Consider the following 24,584-nt stretch of genomic DNA (forward strand, 5'->3'; position numbering starts at 1 on the left):
ATTCAAGAAGGAAAGTCTTGGATAATCAAGCTGAGCATGCTGATTTATCTGAACCAAGTCCAGATTTTGACCCTATTTCAGCCCCTATCCAGCCTATGAGCTGTCCAAATCCAGCTACGTCAGACCTTGTTTCCCAAACTCATCAGCAACTTGAGCCTGACCCTGATGACCTTGACATCCCAATTACCCTCAGAAAGGGAGCTCGAGCCTATACCAAACACCGCCTGCATCTGTTCTTTACCTACTCCAATCTGTCCCCTACACACAAAGCCTTCCTAACCAACATTAATTCTATTCCTATCCCAAGGACTGTGTCTAAAGCATTAAGTCACGATAGTTGGAAGGATGCCACGAAGGTTGAGACAGCAACACTTGAGAAGAACAAAACCTGGGAATTGGTTTAGCTACCCAAAGGGAAGCAGGCTGTTGGGTGTAAGTAGGTGTTTACAGTGAAATATAGGTCAGATGGGTTCCTAGAAAGATATAAAGCTATGCTGGTTGCTAAGGGTTATACCCAAACGTATGGAGTGGACTATCTTGAGACCTTTGCCCCGGTAGCTAAGATGAACACTGTCAGGATATTATTGTCATTAGCACCTATGTTTGATTGGCCTCTATCTCAAAAAATGCCTTTTTACATGGGGATTTAGAAGAGGAGATTTATATGGAAGTCCCCCCTAGATTTGGGTTGCATACACAAGCTGAGAATGTTGTGTGCAGACAGGCTAAAAAGGGCTCTTTATGGGCTGAAACAATCCCCTAGAGCCTAGTTTGGGAGGTTTGCCAAGGTTATGCTTGGATTAGGCTACAAGTAAAGTCAAGGTGACCATACCTTGTTTGTTCACTATTCGGTTTAGGGAAGGTGACATCTCTTTTTGTGTATGTTGGTGACATTATAGTCACTAGTGATGACAAAGAAGGAATAGAACAATTAAGGGGCTGTTTGGCAAGAAAATTTGAGATCAAGGAGTTAGGGAAGTTCAAATACTTTTTGGGCATTGAAGTGGCTCGGTCTAAGGCAGAAATATTTATTTCCCAACATAAATATGTGTTGGATCTCTTAACTGAAATGGTCATGTTTGGTAGTAGGGCAGTTGAGACACCTATTGACCCAAACCACAGAATTGGGACTGATTCAGAAGTAGGGGTAGTGGATAAGGGTTCATATCAACGACTAGTAGGGAGACTTATTTATTTGTCTCATACTCAGCCAGACATAGCCTATGTCGTGAGTGTGGCTAGCCAATTCATGCATGATCCTAGAGAAAGCCATTTCAAGGCCGTGCCTAGAATTCTCCACTATCTTAAGGGGTCTCCAGGTAAGGGTATTCTGTTTAAAAGGGCTGGAAACTTGTCTTGAGAAGTATTCACAAATGCTGATTATGCTAGGTCACTTATGGATAGAAGATCCACCTCAGGCTACTACACCTTCTTGGGTGGAAATCTTATTATTTGGAGGAGCATAAAACAGAGTGTGGTGGCAATATCAAGTGCTGAAGCTAAGTTTAGATCTATGGCCCTAGGTATTTGTGAACTTCTTTGGCTGAAAATTATTCTAACGGACTTGAAAATTTATTGGTCAGCCCCTATGAGACTTTATTGTGACAAGAAGTCTACCATAAGTATCGCCCACAACCTGGTTCAATATGATAGGACCAAACATGTAGAGGTTGATAGGCATTTCATCAAGGAGAAACTTGAGAGTACACTGATTTGCACTCCCTTTGTTCCTAGCAGTGGGCAGTTGGCAAATGTTTTAACTAAAGGCTTACCTGGTCATATTTTTCACAAGATCTTGACCAAGATGGGAATGCATGATATGCACTCACCATCTTGAGGGGGAGTGTTAGAAATCAACGAGTGGATTCCTTCCTATTGTGGTTTCTTTCCTGTTATGCATTGCTGATTCCTAGCGGATTGCTTGCTGCTTATTGGTTCTGATTTGATTTCCTTGTATTTTCTTGTATGTTACAGTTGCAGTATCTTTCCTTTGATGTACATATTTCCTAAGTTAGTTTAGGAAACCTTCTCTCGTTAGGGAACTGCCTATTCTGATTGATAGGTGTGTATATGCTGTATTTTTACGTTGAATAATGATAAGATTGGATGATTTCTTCTTCTTTCAACAGTTTGACTTCACTGAGATGGTTCTTGTTCTATTTTATTATTTATATCCTTGAGTTTGATGCTGGTGCGAATAAATGACTTTGATTTACCTGTTAGAAGTTTGACAGTGAAACTCTGAGAATGTAAATTAGCTGGCTGCAATTCTTATTCATTGGTTAAAGGCTGACGATGAGTATGTTGCAAGTCACAGCTAGGTTGACTAAAAACAACTAGGTCTGACTATAGTAACATTTACCATTGTGATCTGCATTGCTAGCAATTAGAGGTTTCTTATTCCACCCAATTTGCTGAACAAATTTTCTTTTCATCAAATGGCAATAAATGACAGAAGTATTTGTCTTCTGTACCTGATGAGTCAAGCATTGATTTCTTGTTCACAAATCTGTATCATAGTGCATTTTGTCACTGGTTGCCTGTGTTCAATTTAGGCAAGGAACTATTTATGTACCTCCAACTAGAGTTAATGTGTCCTCTTAGTTGCACAAACACAATATGTAAGTTTTTTCTTTTTAATTAGGAATTCTGTACTTAATGGCTAAGCTTGGGGCTGCGCAGAGAAGAATAGTATCAATTATAAAGGTCATCATAGACATAGAATAGTAATACCAACTGCAAAATCTTAAGTTAGAGTGAATAGCCTTAAAAGGTCTTCAATGTTCTGATGCAATATGTTCATTGACTAAATATTGCACATCATTTACCATGTAATTTGATAAGAAAAGTAAGTTGTTACGTAGGTGCAACTTTGTAGAGATGCTTTTGTTGCAGTTCTCTGTAGGTTCCATTGTGTTCATCTGACAGTAGAAAGGCCCATAGTTTCTCATATCTTGTGTTCCAATTTTGAGCTACCTGAATTTTCGTATAAATTGAGTGTAGTATACTAATTTTTTTGACCAACTTTTACTGTGTTTATGTTATTATGCAGTTATTTCTTTATGCAAGTCAAACATTTCTTTTTTGTTTTTTTGCATCATTTTGCAGCACTAATCTTGAGATTGAAATTGGGGGTGGAAGGAAAATATCTCAATTCAGTACTGTCCGTATGTTGTATTCAGTGGGAATTCAGGTGAATTGTCTTGCTTTCCTTTATATGCCCTTCCTGCTTTCTAGTTAAAAATAAAATAACATCATAGTCTACATAGTGTGTGAGCAGCATATGCAAATGTGTAGTATAGATGTTTCTGTACAAAGCGTCGAATTGTGCCAATAAGATGTGCTGCCTTAAGTACTAAACAATAATGCCAAAGTATTGAATTGAAACTTGACAGGCTATCTACTGGCAACTGCCCATTTTAATGGTCTGTTTGCTGGTCAAGCTGGTAAGATGTTATTTGACTAAGCTGTCTTGGTTTGCTGTAACATTTAAAGGTTACATGATTTGATATTTGCGCTTAACAGTTACATAGATCATGGGATTCTTCTCACTTAAGTTGGAGCATCCTAAATATGTATTACCATTCTCTGCGTCTTTTGGAAAATGAGGCAATGTGGTTCACATTCTGATGAATAATCCAATAAGCCGGAGTGAGTTTTGCTAGTTTACGGGTTCAACTTGCTCTCATACAGAATGGTTCCACTATAACATGACAGCCAATTCTCGAATTGGACTTCACATCCATATATATTATAAAAGTAGGAACCACTAGAAGTGTGAATACATTGATCAAATGGTGTGAATATATTAATTATCTATATATAATATGAAATTAGGAATCATTTGAAGGGATTATATTGTGAATGCATTTATTTGAATAAGTGAATTAAAGGGTATAAATACATTAATTAAGTAGTGTGAACATATTAATTATCTATATATATAATATAAAACTACGAATAGAAGGGATTATGGTGTGAACTGTGAACGGGTTTATTTGAATAAGTGAATTTTAAGTTTAAGTATTTCAAAATATTTGAATGAATTTAACGTATCCAAATAATTCAAAATTATTTCTAGACAAATTATGAAAAAACGTTTGAAATGATATAGTTTGAAATTAACCTATCCAAATATCTTCTATACAAATTTTAATTTCAGTTACCCAAGTTTGAAATTATTTAGTATTTGGATAAATGAATTTAAAATTTGAATATTTTAAATTAACCTATCTAAATAGATCGCATTAAAGTTTTAATTTGAAATACTCATGTTTGAAATTATTTCATTTGAATTTTTGACAATTAAAGTTAAATTGTTTGGATAAGTGAATTTGAAATTTGAGTATTCCAAATTATTTGAATTAGTTTAACCTATCCAAATTAAATTATTTATTTTTATGATTATAACAAATATCGTCATTTATATTTACAACTAATTGTACAAGTTTTATTATATTCATTCGCTTACTCTTCACAGTAGTTACTATTTGTTCCTTGTATTCAAAATTTCAATTCTCATTTTTTATTTGCACCTACAATTTATCAATTATTTCAAAAGTTTTTTCTCATTTGAATGTCTGAACTAGGCCTCTGTAATTTTTTTGGTAGATCTATAATTTTCCTAATTTTATGAAAAATTATAGATAGTTTTTTATTTCCTTTTTTGTTTATCTTTATCTATCTTCTATTCTTTTTTTCTTAATCCTTTATTTGCATCCATAATTTTATTAATTAATTTGAAAATTTTCATACCATTTGAAACCAAAAAAATACCCATGACAATTTAGAAGCCAGCAGTCAGAAATTTGTTACACAGGTTTCTAAGATGCTGATTTTGCATTCCTGTTCTGCAAATTGTGAGTTTCTTGAAGGTATTATTGGATGACTTGGGGCCAGGTACAAAAGGAAATTGTGTTGTACTTTATGGAATTGGTCATTTTAGCATTACATGTAGATAAGTAAACTTGGAATATGGGTTATATGTTGATTTGGTTTGTTTGCAATGTTACCAAAACATAACTTGAAGCCCTTCACTTGAAGCTTCTTATAAGGGCTGTTAAGCATGCATCGTGGAAGATTGTGTCAATAGAATAGCAATTAATTTTAGTTCTTGGAATTTTCACTAATTTTATGATTCATTTATTGCCTTAATTTATTGTCATGACCTTAGGAGTAATAAAGGGGATTATTGTAATAGGGTATAATAGTTAGTTAGGGATATTTTACAAGTTGTTAGAAGCACATGGGTGCTGTTAGGATATTGTTAGAAATTAGTTAAGTATATAGCTATGCCTATAAAAAGGCCAATCGTAAAAGGAGAAGGATATGCTTCATTTAAATGAATGAAATCTGATTCTCTCTCTACAATTTCTCTACAATCTCCCTCTCATTTTCTCTTTACTTCTCTCCCTCATTTCTCTCTACATCCTTCCCCATTTTTGTCCAAATATCTCTCTAAACTTTATGTTCGCAGTTCTACTCAATCGGATCCTTCTGATTGCCAATTCCAACCTTGTGATGAATCCTAGGTTCGTGACAAATGGTATCAGAGCCAACGATTCTTGGTTGTGGTTCTGATTCGTTTGAAGGTAGCGATTTCAGTGGGTTTCTCACGACCGAGGGAGCTACGACTTTGATCGGAAGTTTCGATCCCAACTGGTGAAGCAAACCAGTGGCAATCAAGCACTGCCACCTTGATTGGAAGCTCCGACCCATACTAGTGAAACAAATCGATGGCGTTAGAGAGCGACTCACCCTGATCGGAAGAAGGTTCTGACTCGTTCTAGAGAGGCGACACTGAGGCTGAAAGAAGAAGACGCAGTTCTCTCAATTCTGATTAGAGCGAGGCACGAAGTTAGGCCAGGAGGTTGGTCGAACAACAATTTAGACGGAGAAGATTGTTGAATCCGCAGCCATCGCGAGCAGAGCCCCGATTCTAGTGAGCGACAGCAGAGACGATGGTGTTGGTCGGTGATTGGGTGGTAGCTACATGGCTATGGTTTCAACTCGAGTTGAAGGTAGGGAAATCCGACTCAGTGATTAGGTCCAGATTGGGAAAACTTGAAGGCGACTTGGCTGGGCGGTGTTCCAGCTACTCTAGAGACCTGGAGGGTTGTTAGGTGTTGGAAGGTGTTAATCTCCAAGCAAGTGAGCCCCCTCAATTCGAACTTGGAAGGCGCAACAGGTGAGTGACCCTCGACCAATAATTCCGGTAACTTTTAATTGGTATTGAAGGGGAAAACAAGATCTGGTGATTTCTGATGCTGATGTGAGGGGCGGTTGTTGCCTGGGAATTCTGGACACTCCTGTTCGAGTCTTGAAGAGGAAGGCGGATAGCTGAGGTCTAATGAAGAGGTGCAGCTGAGGTGTGGCGGCTTTAATTGGAATTCTGATCGGAGTTTTGCGGGTGTTGCCGCTTTGATCTGAAGGTTCTGTGTGTGCTACGGTTTGGGTTGCCTTTTGACCCATGCTGGTGAAGCGACCAGGGTGTCACAACGTGCTTTCCTCCTTAATCGGAAGGAGATTCTAACCATTTTGGAGAGCCAACTCAGAGCATAACCGAGGGGAGTAAGCTTGATGCATCATTGGCCATAAGCTGAAGCGGATTTGAGGCCAAGCGATTGTTGAATCTGCAGCAATTGCGAGCAGCCGATTCTAGCCAGCGGCAGCAGAGAGTTAGAGACGGTGGTGTTCGACGGTGCTTTCGGAGACGCCTAGAGCAGTCCGGTTGATCGAAACTTGTTGGCAAATTAAACCTTCTTGATTCCAACGGAGGAATTCTTGGCTAATTGGCCTTGAGGCAGTTGATTATCCAACAAATCTGGCGATCCTCAATTGCTGTGATTCCTATTGTGATTTTCGGCTGAGAGTCAGATACTTTAGGAGACTCCAGGAGGCCATCAAGTCGCTGTAACTGACAACTTCTTCTGTTCCTAAAATAGGCTGGAATTTAAAGCGAAACAACGCTTGAAATTTGCCACTTCTTGGATCAGCTTTAGGGTGACTGTTGAGAGGTACATATTGAAGAGAAGTGAGGGATTTAGGATGTATAAAGCTCTTATTTATTGGCCTTCGAGTTGTCCTGCTCGTGAGAAGTTTGCTAGGGGCAGTAGTGCAAGCACGAGGACATTGGAGTCTCAGTTGCAGCAAAAGGGTGCTGCATTTTATGGGGACGACCTGATCGTGAGGCCATTGGGAGCAGTGCATACATGGAGTAGATGAGCCCTAAATTGCAGCAGAAGAATGCTTCATCTTCAGCTAGAATTGAGCCTCAATGGTAGCCAAAGAAGGCTGCATTTTCATTTGGCAGCAACAGGGACAAAGGAACAAGCAATGGGATTCGTGAAGAGTGCGAGAAATTTGGCCGTATGTTCCATGAGAAGTTGCAAGAGTTTGCGATGATACTTATTAAGAAGTATCATTACAACTTTTTGGTGGAATACTTTAATGATTATCACGGAAGTTTCAACAAAGAAGAATTCCTAAAAATGGAACAGCCGGAGAAGTGCAACATCAGAAATGATATTAAAGGTGAATGGCATTATCCAAAGGGAATCTGTAATGAACAGATTGATAGGGCAGCAAAGGCAAAAGGAGAATTAAAGGAACACATTGATTCCTTTGGAAAAGAAGTTCTCGATGGTGATGCTTTTGGGATTCTGCAACAAGATCAATCCAACTTTAAGGAAGAAGAGAGTGAGGAAAAGGAATTGGAGGATGGAACTCAATCAATTGAAAGCCTCTCAAGCACTCTTACTAGTGCTGAGAGGCTAGGTGTCAATCATTGAGCAATCGTTGGCTGGAATTGAAGTTGCAGCATCTCCTAATGTTAATGCTCACAAATAGCCTTGGTATGAGTATTCAAGGAAATAATACAAACCTCCATTGTGCATTTTGAGGCTGCTGTTGATAATTCTGCAGCAAAACATGGTTGTGGGTTGAATGGGGATATAGTAACAGCAACAATGGCTGTAGATCTGCCCTTCTTACTTGTATTGAACGGTAATGAAGTACTAACAGAAGTCGCGAACATGGATAGTCCTTCCATTGGACTCCAAGGTTCACCTACTAGCTATGTCAATCTGAAAGTGGCTGATCATGTCCATAGGCTGGAGACCAAGCTCGATTGGATAGCTATTACCAGGGGTGCTTGTATTGGGCTTGAACACGATGAAGTTTTCCCTACTGAAATTTTGGGCCAATTTATGCTTGGAATTGATCTTGTAAACCTAAGAATGAAGAAGAAGAAGCCTAGAAGGAGAAAGAAAGAAAGAAGAATTAAACAGATAGAGAAAGTGGGCATTGGATGAAGAAACAATAGCTCGGTTTTAATAAGTTTCTTGGGGACAAGAAACCTTTTAAAGCGGGGAGAATTGTCATGACCTTAGGAGTAATAAATGAGCATTATTGTAATAGGATATAATAGTTAGTTAAGGATATTTTACAAGTTGTTAGAAGCACATGGGTGCTGTTAGGATATTGTTAGAAATTGGTTAAGCATCTAGCTATACCTATAAAAAGGCCAATTGTAAGAGGAGAAGGATATGGTTCATTTAAATGAATGAAATCTGATTCTCTCTCTACAATTTCTCTACAATCTCCCTCTCATTTTCTCTTTACTTCCCTCTCTCATTTCTCTCTACATCCTTCCCCCATTTCTGTCCAAATATCCCTCTAAACTTTTTGTTCTCAGTTCTACTCAATCGGATCCTTCTGATTGCCAATTCCAACCTTGTTATGAACCCTAGGTTCATGACATTTATACAATTCAATACGAATGGTGCACACATGATACTTTCTTGTGGATTTTTATACAGTTTTTAATTGTAAATACTTCTAGAAATCTTGTTGTCTCGTTGGTTGCAGCCATCTATTCTGTGAATCCATCTCCATTTGGAAAATTGTTTTGTTCAAATCCTTGATATTTCTTTCAACATTAACATGTTCTATTTTTTATTCAATATGGTGTTTTTCTTATTTTCTTCCCAAGAAATGTGTTCAATTGCATAAAATCATCTGGCGTTCATCTGGATATCTCCAATATTGTATGTTGATTTTAGGTGGTGACATATATGTATATATTTTGGGTTCAGACTTCAGTTGGTTTATATCATGTTCCTTCCAATTGCTAGGGTATATTTTGGAGATTTGAACTACATCGTGCTGGCCAAAAGTTAATAATTCCTGTAAGTCTACTCTCATTCTTCCAATTTTTTTACCCTATAAAATGTTCTTATATCTAATCAAGCCACAATTTTCCATGTTCATTCTGACCTTCTCTTTGTAGAGAAATTGAGTGTTTTTGTACAGGAAGGCCATTACTAATTACATTTGGGTCTCATTTCATTGAGTGAACTTTTATCTTTTTCCAGTTTCTCATGATGTTGCTTCTGCCTGAGGTTGGATGCTGTTTCTGATGTGCTCTTCTTGAAATGAAATTTTAATGCTAACAACCCACTGAATGATTGCGATGTTGACCTATGAACCCACTAAATGACTGTTATCTTTGTGGAAAAAGCAACAAAATGAAATTATTGCAAGAAAGGGAAACAATGGGAGTATGAAGCACTAAAGCAATTCTGCAACTTGGTTGAGTGGCAATGGAGTATGTGGCTCTAAAGTAATTCTGCAACTTGGTTGAGTGGCAATCTCATTGCAGGCTTAGCAATCATTAATTACGTAATTAGCTAGTTTCCAGTTTATGTTAGATTCATCATACTTATGTTTTGATCACAAATAGTATATACATATGTGATTGTGATAGCACAGATCCCACTTTATGTTTCTACCTTGGATTTTTGATATATTCATGGGCTACTGCATGCAGATTCTACTTTCCAGGCATTTGAATCCTGTGACTGCAACTGGAGCTTTCATCATTCCAACATCAATTTATTTTTTACTCAAGGTTCTACATAAATGCCCTTCTATTTCTTTTCATTCTGTCTAGTTTTTTTGAGGAGTTTGTTTTTGCTAAGTGAATTTTTTTAAAAGAAAACTACAAACAGATACATCTCAGCTTCTATCGACCTTGATTAGGATCCCCTCCTTTTTTTGTCTTTACATTCTTCTTTTACGAACAATATATGCCAGAATTTGGTAATTCTAATGTCTTATGCTCTTTTTAGTTATTTGAAGTAACTTGTATGTACAAAGGATATTCTTGTATTTATCCCCAAAAAGAAGATTTTCTACTAATGTTTCGTTAGGTGAGCCATGAAATGCTCAATTGTAACCGAGTTGTAATTAAGCAGCATATTTCTCCAGTGATTAGTAAAAGCATAGTGCACGGATCAGAAACTGCTTCAGATTTAAAGATCTCTTCTTGTATGTGCATGATTCAGAGCAGAGATGCAATTAACTAAAATAAAGCATAAAAAACTTGAGATTCTTTTGCATAAAGATAATTTGGTGCAGGCACATGGAGAGTCGATTTACTTGTCAGGAAGGGGGGGGGGGGGGGGGGGGACTATATAGCAGTCAATTAGTAGCTTATGCATAGAACTTTTTCAATTTCCTGGTGGCTTCTAGGCAACTAAGCGCGCACCACCTATGTATATCATCTACTTTGTTTTGTGCCAAATTAGCCTTCTTACATTTCTTGTCTCTATAGTCCAGCTTTGTTGTATGGAAATTTTGGCAATAAAGCACCAACATATGTAAAATATGAGCATAATGCAGATGAGAATGTTAAGATGGCTATGCAGTACAAAAAAAGATAAAATTAAAAATAAGGTTATTTGTAATGAGGCTAGAATGGCTCCTATTGAGATAAGATGCATGAGACATGATTAAGATGGTTTGATAATATGGAAAGACCAATGGAGGCTCTTGTGAGAAGATTTGATGGAATGGAATAAGTATTTGGCAAGAGAGGTGAGGGAAAACCAAGAAAAACTTGGCGGGAGACACTTAGGTGTGATATAAGCTATAGGGGCCTTCAAAATTTATAGTGCATAGATAGAAATGATCAACAAGAAAAAATTCATGTAGCCGACCCACTTAGTAAGATAAAGGCTTGGTATGTTATAGATTTTCGAATACACTTTTCTACCCAAAGGATATCATAATGATGTGGTCACCAATCAAGACTCGGCCCAAGGCCAACCCAACCCAACCCAACCCAACCCAAACCGGGTAGTCCGGAACAGTAGCACTGGAACAATAGTGAAATGGTATTTTAATACTTCATATGTTTTAGGATGTTAATTCTATTTCATATTTGTTAGGGTTTTATTTCTATTAGGATTCTACTTGGATTTTATTTCCAAGTTTTAGATGGATTAGCCAAACTCTATAAATATACCTAGAAGATAGGGGTTGTAATTGGTTTTATTATTCAATAAATTTCAGCAAACCAGTTCGGTTTTTTTTTAGTAAGCAACTTTAGTTCTTGCGCCTAGTTGAGAGTCTAATTTTGGTCGTTGAAGTTTGTTTTCTCAAGGGTACTTGAAATTTATTGTTTCAAGGGTTTCTTTGTGTGTTTTTTTTACACGCACTACACGTTGCGTCAGGTGGTAACAGAGCAGTTAATCAACCAATCAGATGAACAATCTTGAAGGTAAGGGTAGCAACTAGCCTCGTGATGGTGATCAGGGGTTGTCCGCAGTTTGGAGAGTAATCGAAGAAGAGCGGGAAGTAACTCATACCATCTAGCAACAATTGGAACAAATCAACAATCAATTGGGCGCCTTACTACGAGTTGATGATGATAGGAACCTGAATAATGCAGTGAATCAAGCCGGAGCGGGAAGACCACCCATTAATCATGTCTTTGTTAATCCTAGAAGACCAATGATTGAAGACAATGATGAAGAGGATGATCTTGGTCGAGCAATAGCTAATCTTAGTGGTAGAGGTGTTAGGAGAAATATGCATCAACACAACCATTGGGGCAACGATGAGTATAAACTAAAGGTTGATATTCCTACCTTTAGTGGAAATCTTGATATTGAGGGGTTCCTGGATTGGATCACTGAGGTTGATTGATTTTTCGAATACATGGAGATCCTAGAAAAACAACAAGTCAAGTTAGTGGCTTATAGATTAAAGGACGGTGCATCTGTTTGGTGGGAGCAATTGAGAGAGACGAGATTGAGGGAAGGCGGACACTTAGTTCAAACATGGAGACGAATGAAACAGCTGTTAAGAGGTAGGTTTTTATCCCCTGACTATAAACAATATATGTTTGAAGCTTATCAAAGATGTGCACAGGGAATGAAGAGTGTGAATGAATATACCTCTGAGTTTTTGAGATTGGCGGAGAGAAACCAATTGTCAGAAAGTGACAATCAACAAGCAACTCGTTACTTGAATGGATTGAAGCCTGTTATTTGTAATAAAATTGGGGTTAGATGGTTTTGAGTGTGCAAGAAGCAAGAAACTTAGCTTTAAAGGCTAAGTTAATGTTGAGTGAGAGAGCCCGTAATGACAACTATCGTTGGTATAGTGGAAATAAAAATAAACAAGCAGTTTTTGATAAAGACAAGTTGGTTCAGGGAGTGCAACCCTCCAATCCACCTCATACAGTCAACCCTAATAAGGCTACAACGGCGGAAAACATTCAAGGTACTGCTTCTAATCTTTGAAATTCCCCTAATCCTTATGAAAATCCTATTCTTTTAAAGTGTTTCAAATGCAATGAGGTTGGGCATTGATCTAGTGATTGCCCAAGGAGGAAAACAATTAACATTGTAGAAAGGGAGGAGGAAGATGTTGTTGAAGAGGAAGTATAATGCGGGCCTGATGGGGAGGATGATGAAGAAGAGTATGGACATGGAAAGTATACCTCTGTAGTCAGGAAATTAATGCTATCTCAATAGAATGAAGATACTACTCTGCGGCATAAGCTTTCAAGACGAGAGATGGCTTGTTTGAGTGGTTAGTCATGCCCTTTGGACTAACCAATGCACCAAGCACTTTCATGACACTAATGAATCAGGTACTACGTCTTTTCATTGGTAAATTCATTGTGATGTATTTTGATGATATTTTGATATACAATAAGTCTATTGATGAGCATGTGGGGCATATTCGGGAGGTGTTGAGTGTGTTAAGGGGAAGCAAACTTTATGCTCATTTGAAGAAGTGTACTTTTATGGGTGAGAACTTGTTGTTCTTGGGCTTCGTTGTAAACAAAGAGGGCATAAAGGTAGATGAGGAAAAAGTGCGAGCTATTAGAGAGTGGCCAACTTCTAAAAATGTTAGTGACGTGAGGATTTTCCATGGGTTAGCAACTTTCTATAGGCGATTTATCAAACACTTTAGTAGTATTGTGGCTCCAATTACTGAGTGTTTAAAGAAAGGGAAGTTCCATTGGGGTGAAGAACAAGAGAAGAGTTTTGCCTTGATAAAAGAGAAGTTATGTACCACTCCTGTCTTAGCTTTGCCAAGCTTTGACAAATTGTTTGAGGTTGAGTGTGATGCGAGTGGAGTGGGTATAGGTGCTGTGTTGTCCCAAGAGAAGAGACCAATTGCATTTTTCAGTAAAAAGTTGTGTGAAGCTAGAAGAAAGTGGTCTACTTATGATAAGGAGTTTTATGCAGTGGTGAGTGCTCTTAAAACATGGAAACATTACTTGATTGCCAAATAGTTTGTTCTTTACACGAATCACTAACCTCTTAAGTACTTGAGTAGCCAAAGGCAGTTGAGGAGTGATATGCATGCTAGATGGTTTGCTTTTGTTGATAATTTTCATATAAATTTGTGCATAAGGTAGAACAACATAATCGAGTGGCGGACGCTTTGAGTAGGCGTGTGGATTTGATCAAGACCCTTAGTGTTGAGATTGGTGGGTTTGTGTGCTTGAAAGAATTATATGCGACAAACAATGATTTCAAGCACATGTTGGAACAATGCATCTTTCAACAACCATCAAGAGATTTTTGTGTGCATGATGGGTTTCTCATAAAGGGAAATTAGTTGTGCATCCCTTTCACATCCCTTCGTGAGAAAATTATTCAGGATTTGCATGGTGGTGGTTTGACAAGGACAAGACTATTGAAGCTGTTATGGGAAGGTATTATTGACCAAGAGCAAGGAGAGATGTTTCTATTGTTATGGCTAGGTGTTATATATGTCAAACAGTTAAGGGGCAATATTCTAATGCTAGACTTGACATGGTATTGCTTGTTCCCAATGCTATTTGGGAAGATTTTTCTATGGACTTCGTGTTGGGTCTACTGCGAACCCAACGAGGTATGGATTCTGTTTTTGTAGTGGTTAACAGGTTTTTCAAGATGGCGCACTTTCTTCCATGCAAGAAGACGACAAATGTAGTAGCTACAACCAAACTGTTTTTCAGGGAGGTTGTTAGACTATATGGAGTCCCTAAAACTATTACTTTGGATCATGATACAAGGTTCTTTGAGTCATTTCTGGATTACCTTGTGGAGGATGTTCGATTCATCTTTGAATTTTAGCAGCACAATGCATCCCCAAATTGATGGATAGACAGAGGTGGTGAATCATACCTTGGGAAATCTGATTCGCAATGTTTGCAAAGACGAGCCAAGATAATGGAACCTAGTCATAGCTCAAGCAGAATTTTCCTACAAGCACGCCACGCATAGCTCAACAGGAAGGTCACCATTATCTGTCGTACACATGAAAGTTCCTAATCATGCATTGGATTTGGTAAAGTTGCCAAATGTACTAGGTTTCAGTGTTGCAACTAGTGACTTAGCCAAGCAAGTTCAAGCGGTTCAGGAAGATCTCAAATAAAAGTTGCACAAGGAAAATAAGAAGTACAAGACAACAACTGACAAGCATAGGAAGCACAAGGTATTTGTGTTGGAGATGAAGTCATGATATTCTTAAAGAAGGAACAGATTCCAGCAAGAAAGCAAAACAAACTCAAGCCAAAGAAGTATGATCCTTACAAGATTACAAAGAAGATTAATGATAATGCTTATGTTGTGGATTTGGCTAATCATATGGGTATTTTCAAAACCTTTAATATTGCTGATCTTTCTTTGTATTTATCAGATGTTGAGTTGTCATACCCGGATCATAATTCTAAGACAAATTCTTCTCAAGTGGAAATGAATGATGTGGTCACTGATCAAGACTTGCCCCAAGTTCAACTAGACCCAAACCGGGCAGCCCGGAACAGTAGCGAAATAGTATTTTAATACTTCATATGTTTTAGGATGTTAATTCTATTTTGTGTTTGTTAGGGTTTTATTTCTATTAGGATTCTAGTTGAATTTTATTTACAAGTATTAGATGGATTAGCCAAACTCTATAAATATACCTAGAAGATAGGGGTTGTAATCAGTTTTATTATTCAATAAATTTCAGCAAACCAGTTCGGTTTTTTCTAACAAGCAGCTTCAGTTCTTGCTCCTAGTTGAGAGTCTAGTTTTGGTCGTTGAAGTTTGTTCTCTCAAGGGTACTTGAAACTTATTGTTTTAAGGGTTTCTTTGTGTGTTTTCTTTACACATGCACTACACGTTGCATCACATAGAATTGATTGCAGAGTCTATTTGATTTTTTTCATCTTTGTTGCTATGTGGTTTGCTGATGTAGGATCCTTGAAGTTGGCTTGGTCCCACTGGATATCTGTGTAGAAGAAAATTGAAAACATAGTATATATTTCTCTTCTTCTTCACAAGGAATGGTTACAATATATATAGGAGAAATAAATCAATCAAATCCCTATGACTAAGGAAAATAAGGAATCCGAATTACATCAATCAATCAATCCCAACAATTAAGATTGATTATAATCAATCCCATAGATTGTGGGATAATTGGGATTAATAATCAATCCTATAGATTGAGGGATCTGATTTTCCAACAATACTCCCCCTAAAACTAGTGAATGAATATTTATTATTTCAAATTTACTTAAAAGTTCTTCAAACCGCTTGAGAGGTAAACCTTTGGTGAGCAAATCAGCTAACTATTTTTCTGAGGGAACAAAAGACAAACAAATTTCCCTAGCATTTAGCTTTTCTTTGATGAAATGGGGATCTATCTCAACATGCTTAGTGCAATCATGTTGCACTGGATTGTGTGTAATGTTGATTGTTTATTGATTGCCACACATTAATTCCATAGGACCATAACTGAGTATTTTCAAATCACTAAGCACAATTCTTAGCCAAAGTAACTCACACAATCCATGGGCCATTGCCCTAAACTCTGCTTCAGCACTAAATTTGGCCACAATCCCTTGTTTTTTTCTTTTCCATGACACTAAATTTCCCCCAAAAAACACAAAGTAGCCAGTAGTGGACCTCTTATCCACAAGTGAACCACCATAGTCAGTATCAGTGTATCTCCTGACTTCCAACTTCTATCTTGACTTAATCAATAAACCTTTTCCAGGTGTTGACTTCAGATAGCACAAAATTCTTCGTACAACTTGCATATACTCTTCAGTGGGATTGTGCATAAACTGATTTACCAAGCTGACAGCAAAAACTATGTCAGGCCAGGTGTGGGATAGGTAAATCAGCCTTCCTACTAACCTTTAGTATCTCCCCCTATCCACCAATGGACTGTCACTTGGTCCTCATTTCAGGTTAGGATCCAAGGGAGTATCTACTGCCTTGCCACCTAGCAATCCAGTTTCTTCCAATGAGTCCATGGTATATTTTCTTTGGGAAAGAAATATACCCTCCTTTGAGTATGCAGCCTAGCAATCCGGTTTCTTCAAATTCTCAAGCCAGATTTCCTTTGAGCAATTGCTTCTCATCCTCATCATTGCTAGTGAAAATTATGTCAACATAAACAAGCAGGGTTGTTAGAGTACCTTTCTTAGAATGCTTTATGAATAAGGTGTGATCTCCTTTATTTTGCCAATACCCCATTGCCTTTATAGCCCTTGAGAACCGATCAGATCAAGCTCTTGGGGATTGCTTTAATCCATACAGAGCCTTTTTTAACCTGCAACTTTATTAGAAAAACCGGGTGGGGTATCCATAAATACCTCTTCCTCCAAGTCACTATGTAGGAAGGCATTTTTCACATCTAGTTGCATCAACTCCTAACCATAACAGCTAGCCAAAGGTAGGAGAACTCTCACTGTAGTCATTTTTGCCATAGGTGCAAATGTCTCCAAGTAATCCATGTCATATGTTTGAGTATAACCCTTAGCCACTAATCGGGCTTTGTATCTTTCCAATGTACCATCAACATTGTATTTCACATTAAATACCCATTTGCACCCTACTGATTGAACCCCCTTCAGTCTAGACACCGTTTTCCAAGTATTATTCTTTTCTAAGGCCTTCATTTCTTCCTGCATAGCTTGTACCCAATGCTGGTTGTGTAATGCCTCTTCTACAGTCTTAGGAATAGCTATGGACTCAAGGGAGGACAATTTTTTTTTTGTGTTTTAGGCACAATCTGTGATAAGAAACAAATTTGGCTATAGGATGTTGTGTACAACTCCTCACACCTTTTCTAACAACAATAGACAAATCCAGGTATGAGATTTTAGGGTTAGGACAATCAGCAGGGTTAAGAAAATTAGAATGTTGAGTGAGTTCCAAACCTAGCTAAGGGGTAAATGATGGATGCTGCATAGCACTTGGGTTAGGCTATTCCTTTCTCTTATACACATATGGTGAGCCTTTGAACCGAACATGAACTATCCTAGGTTGAACAAGAATTGGAGAGTTAGACGAGGGTTCCATGTCTCCGGAATCTGCTGGTTGAGGATTAGAATAAATAGGAGAATCAGAAGAGTTAGGATCCAAAGAAGATTCAAGCTAATAGGGTTGAGACTCTTCTAAGATAGGAAGATCATGATCAATAGAAACACTCTCCCCCTAAGGACTAGAAGTAGGAACTTTGAAAAAAGACTAATTTTCAACAAATGTTACATCCTTAGATACAAGGACCTTTTGGGTAGGAGGATGATAGCACTTGTACCCCTTTTGAGTAGGAGAATAGCCCAGAAATGCGCACTTAAGGGCTCAGGCATCAAATTTATCCCTATGATGTTTAGATACATGGACAAAAGCCACATAACCAAATATCTTAAGAGTGAGAGGAGTATGTAGACCAATTTCTGGAAAATGAGTAGAGAGACACTGAAATGGGGAGAGTTTATTTAGCACTCTTGAGGGAAATCTATTGATTAAATAGATTGTTGTCAATATTGCATCACCCCAAAAGGTTTTAGGAACTGAATAATGATGCAAGAGAGCCCTAGCAACATTTAGGAGATGCCTCATATTTCTTTCAGCAACTCCATTTTGCTAGGGAGTTTCCACACAAGATGATGCAATGAACAATCCCCTTTTGTTGGAAAAAATGTTTGAAATGATGGTTAAAATAGTCCCTTGCATTATCAGTTCTAATCCTTTTAATAGAAACCCCAAATTGAGTAAGAATCATTCTATGAAACAAGGGTAGAATGTTGCTGATGGCTGTTTTGTCCTTGAGTAAGTAAACCCATGTCATCCTAGTGCAGTCATTTATAAAAGATACAAACCATTTGGCCCAAGAATAATTAGAGACTTAGAAGACCCCCACACATCAGAATGCACTAAAGAAAAAAGAGACAAGGAAAGTTTATTACTGATAGCATAAGGTACCTAATGGTGTTTGGACAATTCACACACATCACAATGAAACATACTGATATCTACCCCTTTAAACAAGTCTGGAAACATAGATTTTAACAAAAAGAAATGAGGATGACCTAACCTAAAATGCTGAAGCTAGATATTGGACTGAGTGGAAGTATGTAGAGAAGAGGAATGACTTAAGCTAGGCTGATCTCTTGCAGGTGGCTCACTGTTCCCTTGTAGATAGTACAACCCATTAAGTGCCTTAGCAACACCAATCATCTTCCCTGCGGCTAGGTCTTGAAGCACACAATCATGAGGTGAGAAATTTACACAACAATTAAGGCTTTGGGCAAGCTTGTAAATTGAAAGTAAATTGGTGGAGAGGCTAGGCACATAAAGTATTTGTTGGGCAGGTAGAGATGGGTTCAAATATACATTTCCTTGTCCAACTATAGGGATAACTTGACCATTAGCAACTATAATTTTTCTAGAGCTAGATATTGGTTCAAAGGTCTCAAAGAACTTTAGGTTAGGTGTCATGTGGTTGGTGGCTCCAAAATCTAAGATCCAAAGATTATTCCTATCTGTATGAGGCATTACAGGACTCAGAATTAAGGCACATACCTACCCTCGCCATCAATAACCAGTCTGCCAGTGAATAATTGTGGAAAAAATCTATCCAAAAACTCTCTCAAGCTTACCTTGTTGTGAGTAGTTTTTCTAAATCTGAGAAGGCTCCCCAACACTTCCTCGTGCTACTAGCAAGGTTAACCAGTTCGCTGACCTAGCTCCTGACAAAAATGCTAATGGGGTTAGAGATAGTTCTTGCATTTCGTCAATGCAGAGGAGGCCCTACAGCTGTCTCTGATGAGAAGCGGTGACGAACAACTTGCTTCCAGCTTCGAGAGTAGCATCAAAAAGGTATGCAGCAAGAACAACAAATGATATTGTTCCCCTTGGTTTGCAACAGTGCAGGGATCCGGATGGCTGTCGGTGGCGGTTGTTGGACTCTCGTTGGAGATGTCAAGGCGAACAACAAAATGAGGAAGATCGAACAACAGCCTGAGTAGCTTCTTGTTCTGGGCTAGTGACAACCAACAAGAGCAATGCTGGAGATGAATAACTGATAAGGGACACCGGAACCAGACGCAAGAGAGACAAGGATGTATGCAACAGCTAAGGCTAGGGCGGACAAAGGTGATGTCGAATATGAGTAACGCATGAGGATAGAGTGCCAGCAATAAAGGCCTGCAATTGAGGGATGGACTCCGCAAAACTACAACGATGGTAGAATTGGGGAACGTAGTAGCGACAATTAAGGCCAACAAGAAATACGCCAAGAAGCTCTGGAAACGATGAAGGCAAAACAGTTGGCAATGAAGGCTAGAGAGACAAAGGGAGTCGAAAAGGAAGGCAATGAAGGCCGGAAAAATGCCCTAGGAAGATGGCTCTGATACCATGTAGAAGAAAATTGAAAACATAATATATTTTTCTCTTCTTCTTCACAAGGAATGGTTACAATATATATAGAAGAAAGAAATCAATCAAATTCCTATAACTAAGGAACATAAGGAATGCTAATTATATCAATTATTAATTTACATCAATCAATCAATCAATCAATTCTAACGATTAAGATTGATTATAATCAATTCCATAGATTGTGGGATAATTGGGATTGATAATCAATCCCATAGATTGAAGGATCTGATTTTCTAACAACGATTTGTGATTTCATACTCATATAGTGTAACTGAATATGTCTTGTTGATCGTACAGCCTGGTCATCATCTGCCTGACATAATTAACTATATTTATACAATTTCCTGATGCTTTGAGGACTTTATGATGGTTGTTCTTGGTTGAGCTTGTCAGCTAATGCTTTATGATCTGCGTGGTTTCACAAAACTTGCTTGAGAATCTGTCTCAACAGCTATTAAGTTTGTCCTTTGCTTGAGTATGAGCTTTGACACTTTTCTTTGGGTAAACTATTTAACATTTTTATTGATCTGCTTATCAAGGAAAATGTGCTGATTGTATTTCATTTTTGTGTTTTTGCAGAATTTTGTTGTCAAACCTTATTACCTTAAAAGAGAACAACTGAAGGCACTAGAGAATATGGAAAAGACATCAGCTCAGGTACATAATACCTCATATCTATGATGGTTCTGGTTAGCCTTTTTTCTTAGAAAGATATTCATTAATGTAACCTCATCACATGCGCTTGCTCTTATGAAAGTTGTTGAGAGTAAAATAATAGTATAAAAGATAAACTTCACTCTCTATCTAACAATTTGAGCTTTTAGATGAGAAGTTGGTTAACAATTTAACATGATATTAGAGCAAGTATAGGTCCTCAATTCAAATCTCACCGCCAACCCAATGTTCAAAATTGTTGCACATTGTTGGATCAGTTATCAATGAAGTTGTCACGCCGCGAATCTGACCTTAGGAATAGATTTTTATTTCTTGTATTATGTTGGTGTTATTTCGGTAATTTCAATTTCTATACTGCTATGATTCTTAGTTTGTTAGAGGTTGTTAGCTCAAAGGAATCCACATGCAAGTGGAGTGAGCTGGCAAAGGCAGTACAACGGCCAAGCTATAAGGAATCTTTCTTGGCTGGTTGTATAAATCTCCTTCTACCCATTTCCTAGAATTTTTATGAAGGAATATCAGATCAAATATTCCTCTCACAGTCTCTATCTCTCAATTCTCTCTTACTTCTCTCTATCTATTTCATTTCTCCCTCAGCTCACTACTTAGTCCCTTAGAGGATATCTTCCCATTCATATCGAATAGAAAGAAGGAAGATTTGTCAGGACCAAGCCATGACAAATTGGTATTAAAACACTGGTCCTCAGCAACTCTAGCTAAAACCATGGCAGAAGGTACTTGCACAAAGGCACTGGAGTCGCAACTGCAACAATTTGGCTCAGCTATGGTCGATACCCAGAATTAGATTAAACAATTGGAGTTAGGAGCTACTTGAAATCATGAAGCGATCGAGACAATGGATCACAAGGTAGAGAGCTCCATAGAAGGTCTGGAGCAGAGATTGGAGGGTGCCATAGCAAGAGTGAGAGAGGACCTAGGCACCCAGATGCAGCGATTTATGATGATGTTTGCTCACCAAAACAGGGTAAGTTTATCTCCCGACTTCCCCCCTAGAGAGAGAACAAAGCCAATCCTACAGGGGAATAGGAGAGACAGGGGACAGGGCACCTTAGAGATTGAGGCTAACCCAGAAGAAGAATTGGAAGGATTACTGGATACGGGAAGGGATGGTCTAGTTAATACCCACCAACCGGGGTCCCCCTTGCCTCGGATGGACATTCCCACATTCGATGGAGTCAACCCCCGCTGGTGGTTGAGAAAATGTGAAAGGATGTTTGATTGGTATAACATTCTCGAGGGGCAGAGAGTGTCGTTGGCGTCAGCTTACTTCAATGAAGCTATGGATGCTTGGTTTCGGGGGTGTCTTAGACTAAAGGAGGAATGGTACTTGGGGAGAGCTTTCGGAGAAATTGTGTGAAAGGTTCGGGGAGAGGAGCATGGTGGATTGGATATAATAGAAGAGTTTAATAAACTCAAATAGACTGGGAGTGTGGAGGCATACTAGATGCATTTTGAGGAGCTGCGATCACTCATGATCCAGCATAACCCCCATCTATCATAAACCTATTTCGTATCTAGCTATTTGAGTGGACTTAATGATGAGCTTAGGCCCACGATAAAGGTGCTAAGGCCTCAGACCGTAGAACAAGCCGCTAAAAATGCCCGACTACAAGAATTGGTGGTGGAGGCTCTATTAAAAAAACAGAGGCAACAGACAAAAGGGATGGTGGCAGGAGCCTCTAACTTAAGGGGAAGAGGATATGGCCGGGAACCAACAAAGGTGAACGGTGGTGGTAAAGGTGGATCAGGCTCGAGTTCAATGCCTTTTGGGGAGCAACTAAGGGAACATAGGAGGCTAGCTAGACTTTGTTTTCGTTGTGGGGACAAATACCATGTTGGCCATCAATGCAAGAGGCAGATTCTGTTGTTGGAAGGAAGTGAAGAGAAGGAACTAAGGGGGGTGGAAGAAGGAGACGATGAGGATGTCGAGAAGGAAGATAATGGGGAAATATCCCTTCATGCTTTGATAGATAGTGGGAGTACTCGCAGCTTGTTTGATGAAGGCACGGCCTGGAGGTTGAAGTGTCCACTCGCAGGGACACCTCCCTTGAGTGTAACAGTGGCCAACGATCAAAGAGTATTGAGCAAATTAGCCTGCAATGGCTTTTGCTAGGAAATGCAAGGAGAAAAGTTCGAGGCAGATTTGAGGTTATTTCAATTGGGAGGTTGTGATGTGGTTTTGGGGGTGGATTGGATGAAAGAAGTTAGCCCCATCAATTTTGACTTCAATAGAATGGAGGTGTTATTTGAAAGGGAAGGACGGTAGCTGACTCTAACCAAGGGAAGGGAGGCAGGAACCTGCAAATTGATTACCGGTAAGAGGTTGAATAAGGTGCTCAAAAGTAGGTGGGACCATCTAACCCAATTATTTTCCATTGTGGCGATGGAGGAGGACTTGAGTAGTAAGGGGAACCAAGGAGAAATTCACTTCCAAGTCAGCATGCCAGAGGGCATGCCTGACTAGGTACATGATTCAGTTCTCCTTGATAAATTGTTGATTGAATTTGAGGATCTATTCATGGACCCGAAAGCCCTTCCTCCTACCTGTGAATTCGACCATGCCATTAATCTCAAACCCAATTCAGAACCCATCAACATTCGATCCTACCGTTATCCACCTGTCCAGAAATCAGTGATAGAAAAAATGGTGAGAGAAATGGTGTAACAATCTTTCATTAAACCTAGCCATAGCCCATTTGCATCCCCCATCCTACTAGTAAAAAAAAAGGATGGGTCATGGTGGTTTTGTGTGGATTATCGCCAACTTAACACCATGACTATCAAGGACAAATTCCCTATACCATTAGTGGAAGACCTCTTGGATGAACTCCATCAAGCCAAGTTTTTCTTTAAATTGGACCTACGCTCGGGTTATCATCAAATAAGGATGAGACTCGAGGATACACATAAAATAGCCTTTAGGACACACCACAACCATTTTGAATTTTTGGTGATGCCATTCGGGCTCACCAATGCCCTAGCCACTTTTCAATCCCTTATGAATCGAATATTTGAACCCTACTTAGGAAATTTATACTAGTGTTCTTTGACGATATCCTCATTTATAGCCTTTCCTTTGATTAACACTTGAGCCACTTGAGAACCACTTTTGAAGTCCTTAGATCCAATAAGTTCTTTATCAAAAGAACTAAGTGTGCTTTCGATCAAATTCAAGTGAAATACTTGGGACATTTGATCTCAAAAGGAGTTAGTACAGATCCTAAGAAGGTGGAAGCCGTGGTGGCTTGGTCAAGACCAAAAACAGTTAAGGCGTTGAGGGGATTCCTTAGATTGACTAGTTATTACTACCGGTTTGTTAAGAATTATGGGGTTATTAGCAAACCATTGACTGAGCTTTTGAAGAAGGAGGGATTTAATTGGGGGCTAGAGGTGGAAACAGCCTTTGAAAGGCTGAAGGAGGCAATGAGTAGGGTATCTATCCTCGGGTTGCCAGATTTCAACAAGCCTTTTGTCCTAGAGACCAACACTTGTGCCACAGGAGTTGGGGCAATCCTAATGCAGGAGGGGAGGCCATTAGCCTTCCTCAACTAGGCCCTTAGTTCTAGACATGTGGGGCTTAGCATCTACGAAAATGAGTTTTTGGCTGTGTTAATAGCTGTGGAAAAATGGAGACATTATTTGGAGGGGGGTGGGTTTGTTATCAAGACAGACCATGAGAGCTTAAAGTTTCTTCTGCAACAGAAATTGCACACCCAACTTCAAAAGAAAGGGATGCCCAAGCTGATGGTATTAGATTATAGTATTCAGTACAAGAAAAGAAAGAAAAATGTGGCTGCGGACGCCCTCTCTAGATGTCATGAAGAAGGAAGTTTGGTCACCATTACTACCTTAGTTCTCGAGTGGTGCCAAGAGATA

General features: G+C 38.7%; 1 protein-coding gene across 4 annotated transcripts in view; it reads left to right on the forward strand.

Moving 5' to 3' along the window:
* LOC127814215 (chaperone protein dnaJ 13) overlaps positions 1-24,584 on the forward strand; it is a 96,936-nt gene that overhangs the window by 52,563 nt on the left and 19,789 nt on the right. For all 4 annotated transcript variants that reach the window (XM_052355574.1, XM_052355573.1, XM_052355571.1 and 1 more), the window contains exons 7-10: positions 3,109-3,193; positions 9,135-9,188; positions 9,830-9,910; positions 20,592-20,669. In XM_052355574.1, the coding sequence (XP_052211534.1) occupies positions 3,109-3,193; positions 9,135-9,188; positions 9,830-9,910; positions 20,592-20,669 (298 nt within the window). The remainder of the gene's footprint in view (positions 1-3,108; positions 3,194-9,134; positions 9,189-9,829; positions 9,911-20,591; positions 20,670-24,584) is intronic.

Source organism: Diospyros lotus, chromosome 12, assembly GCF_014633365.1.
Source record: "Diospyros lotus cultivar Yz01 chromosome 12, ASM1463336v1, whole genome shotgun sequence".
Lineage (NCBI taxonomy): Eukaryota > Viridiplantae > Streptophyta > Magnoliopsida > Ericales > Ebenaceae > Diospyros > Diospyros lotus.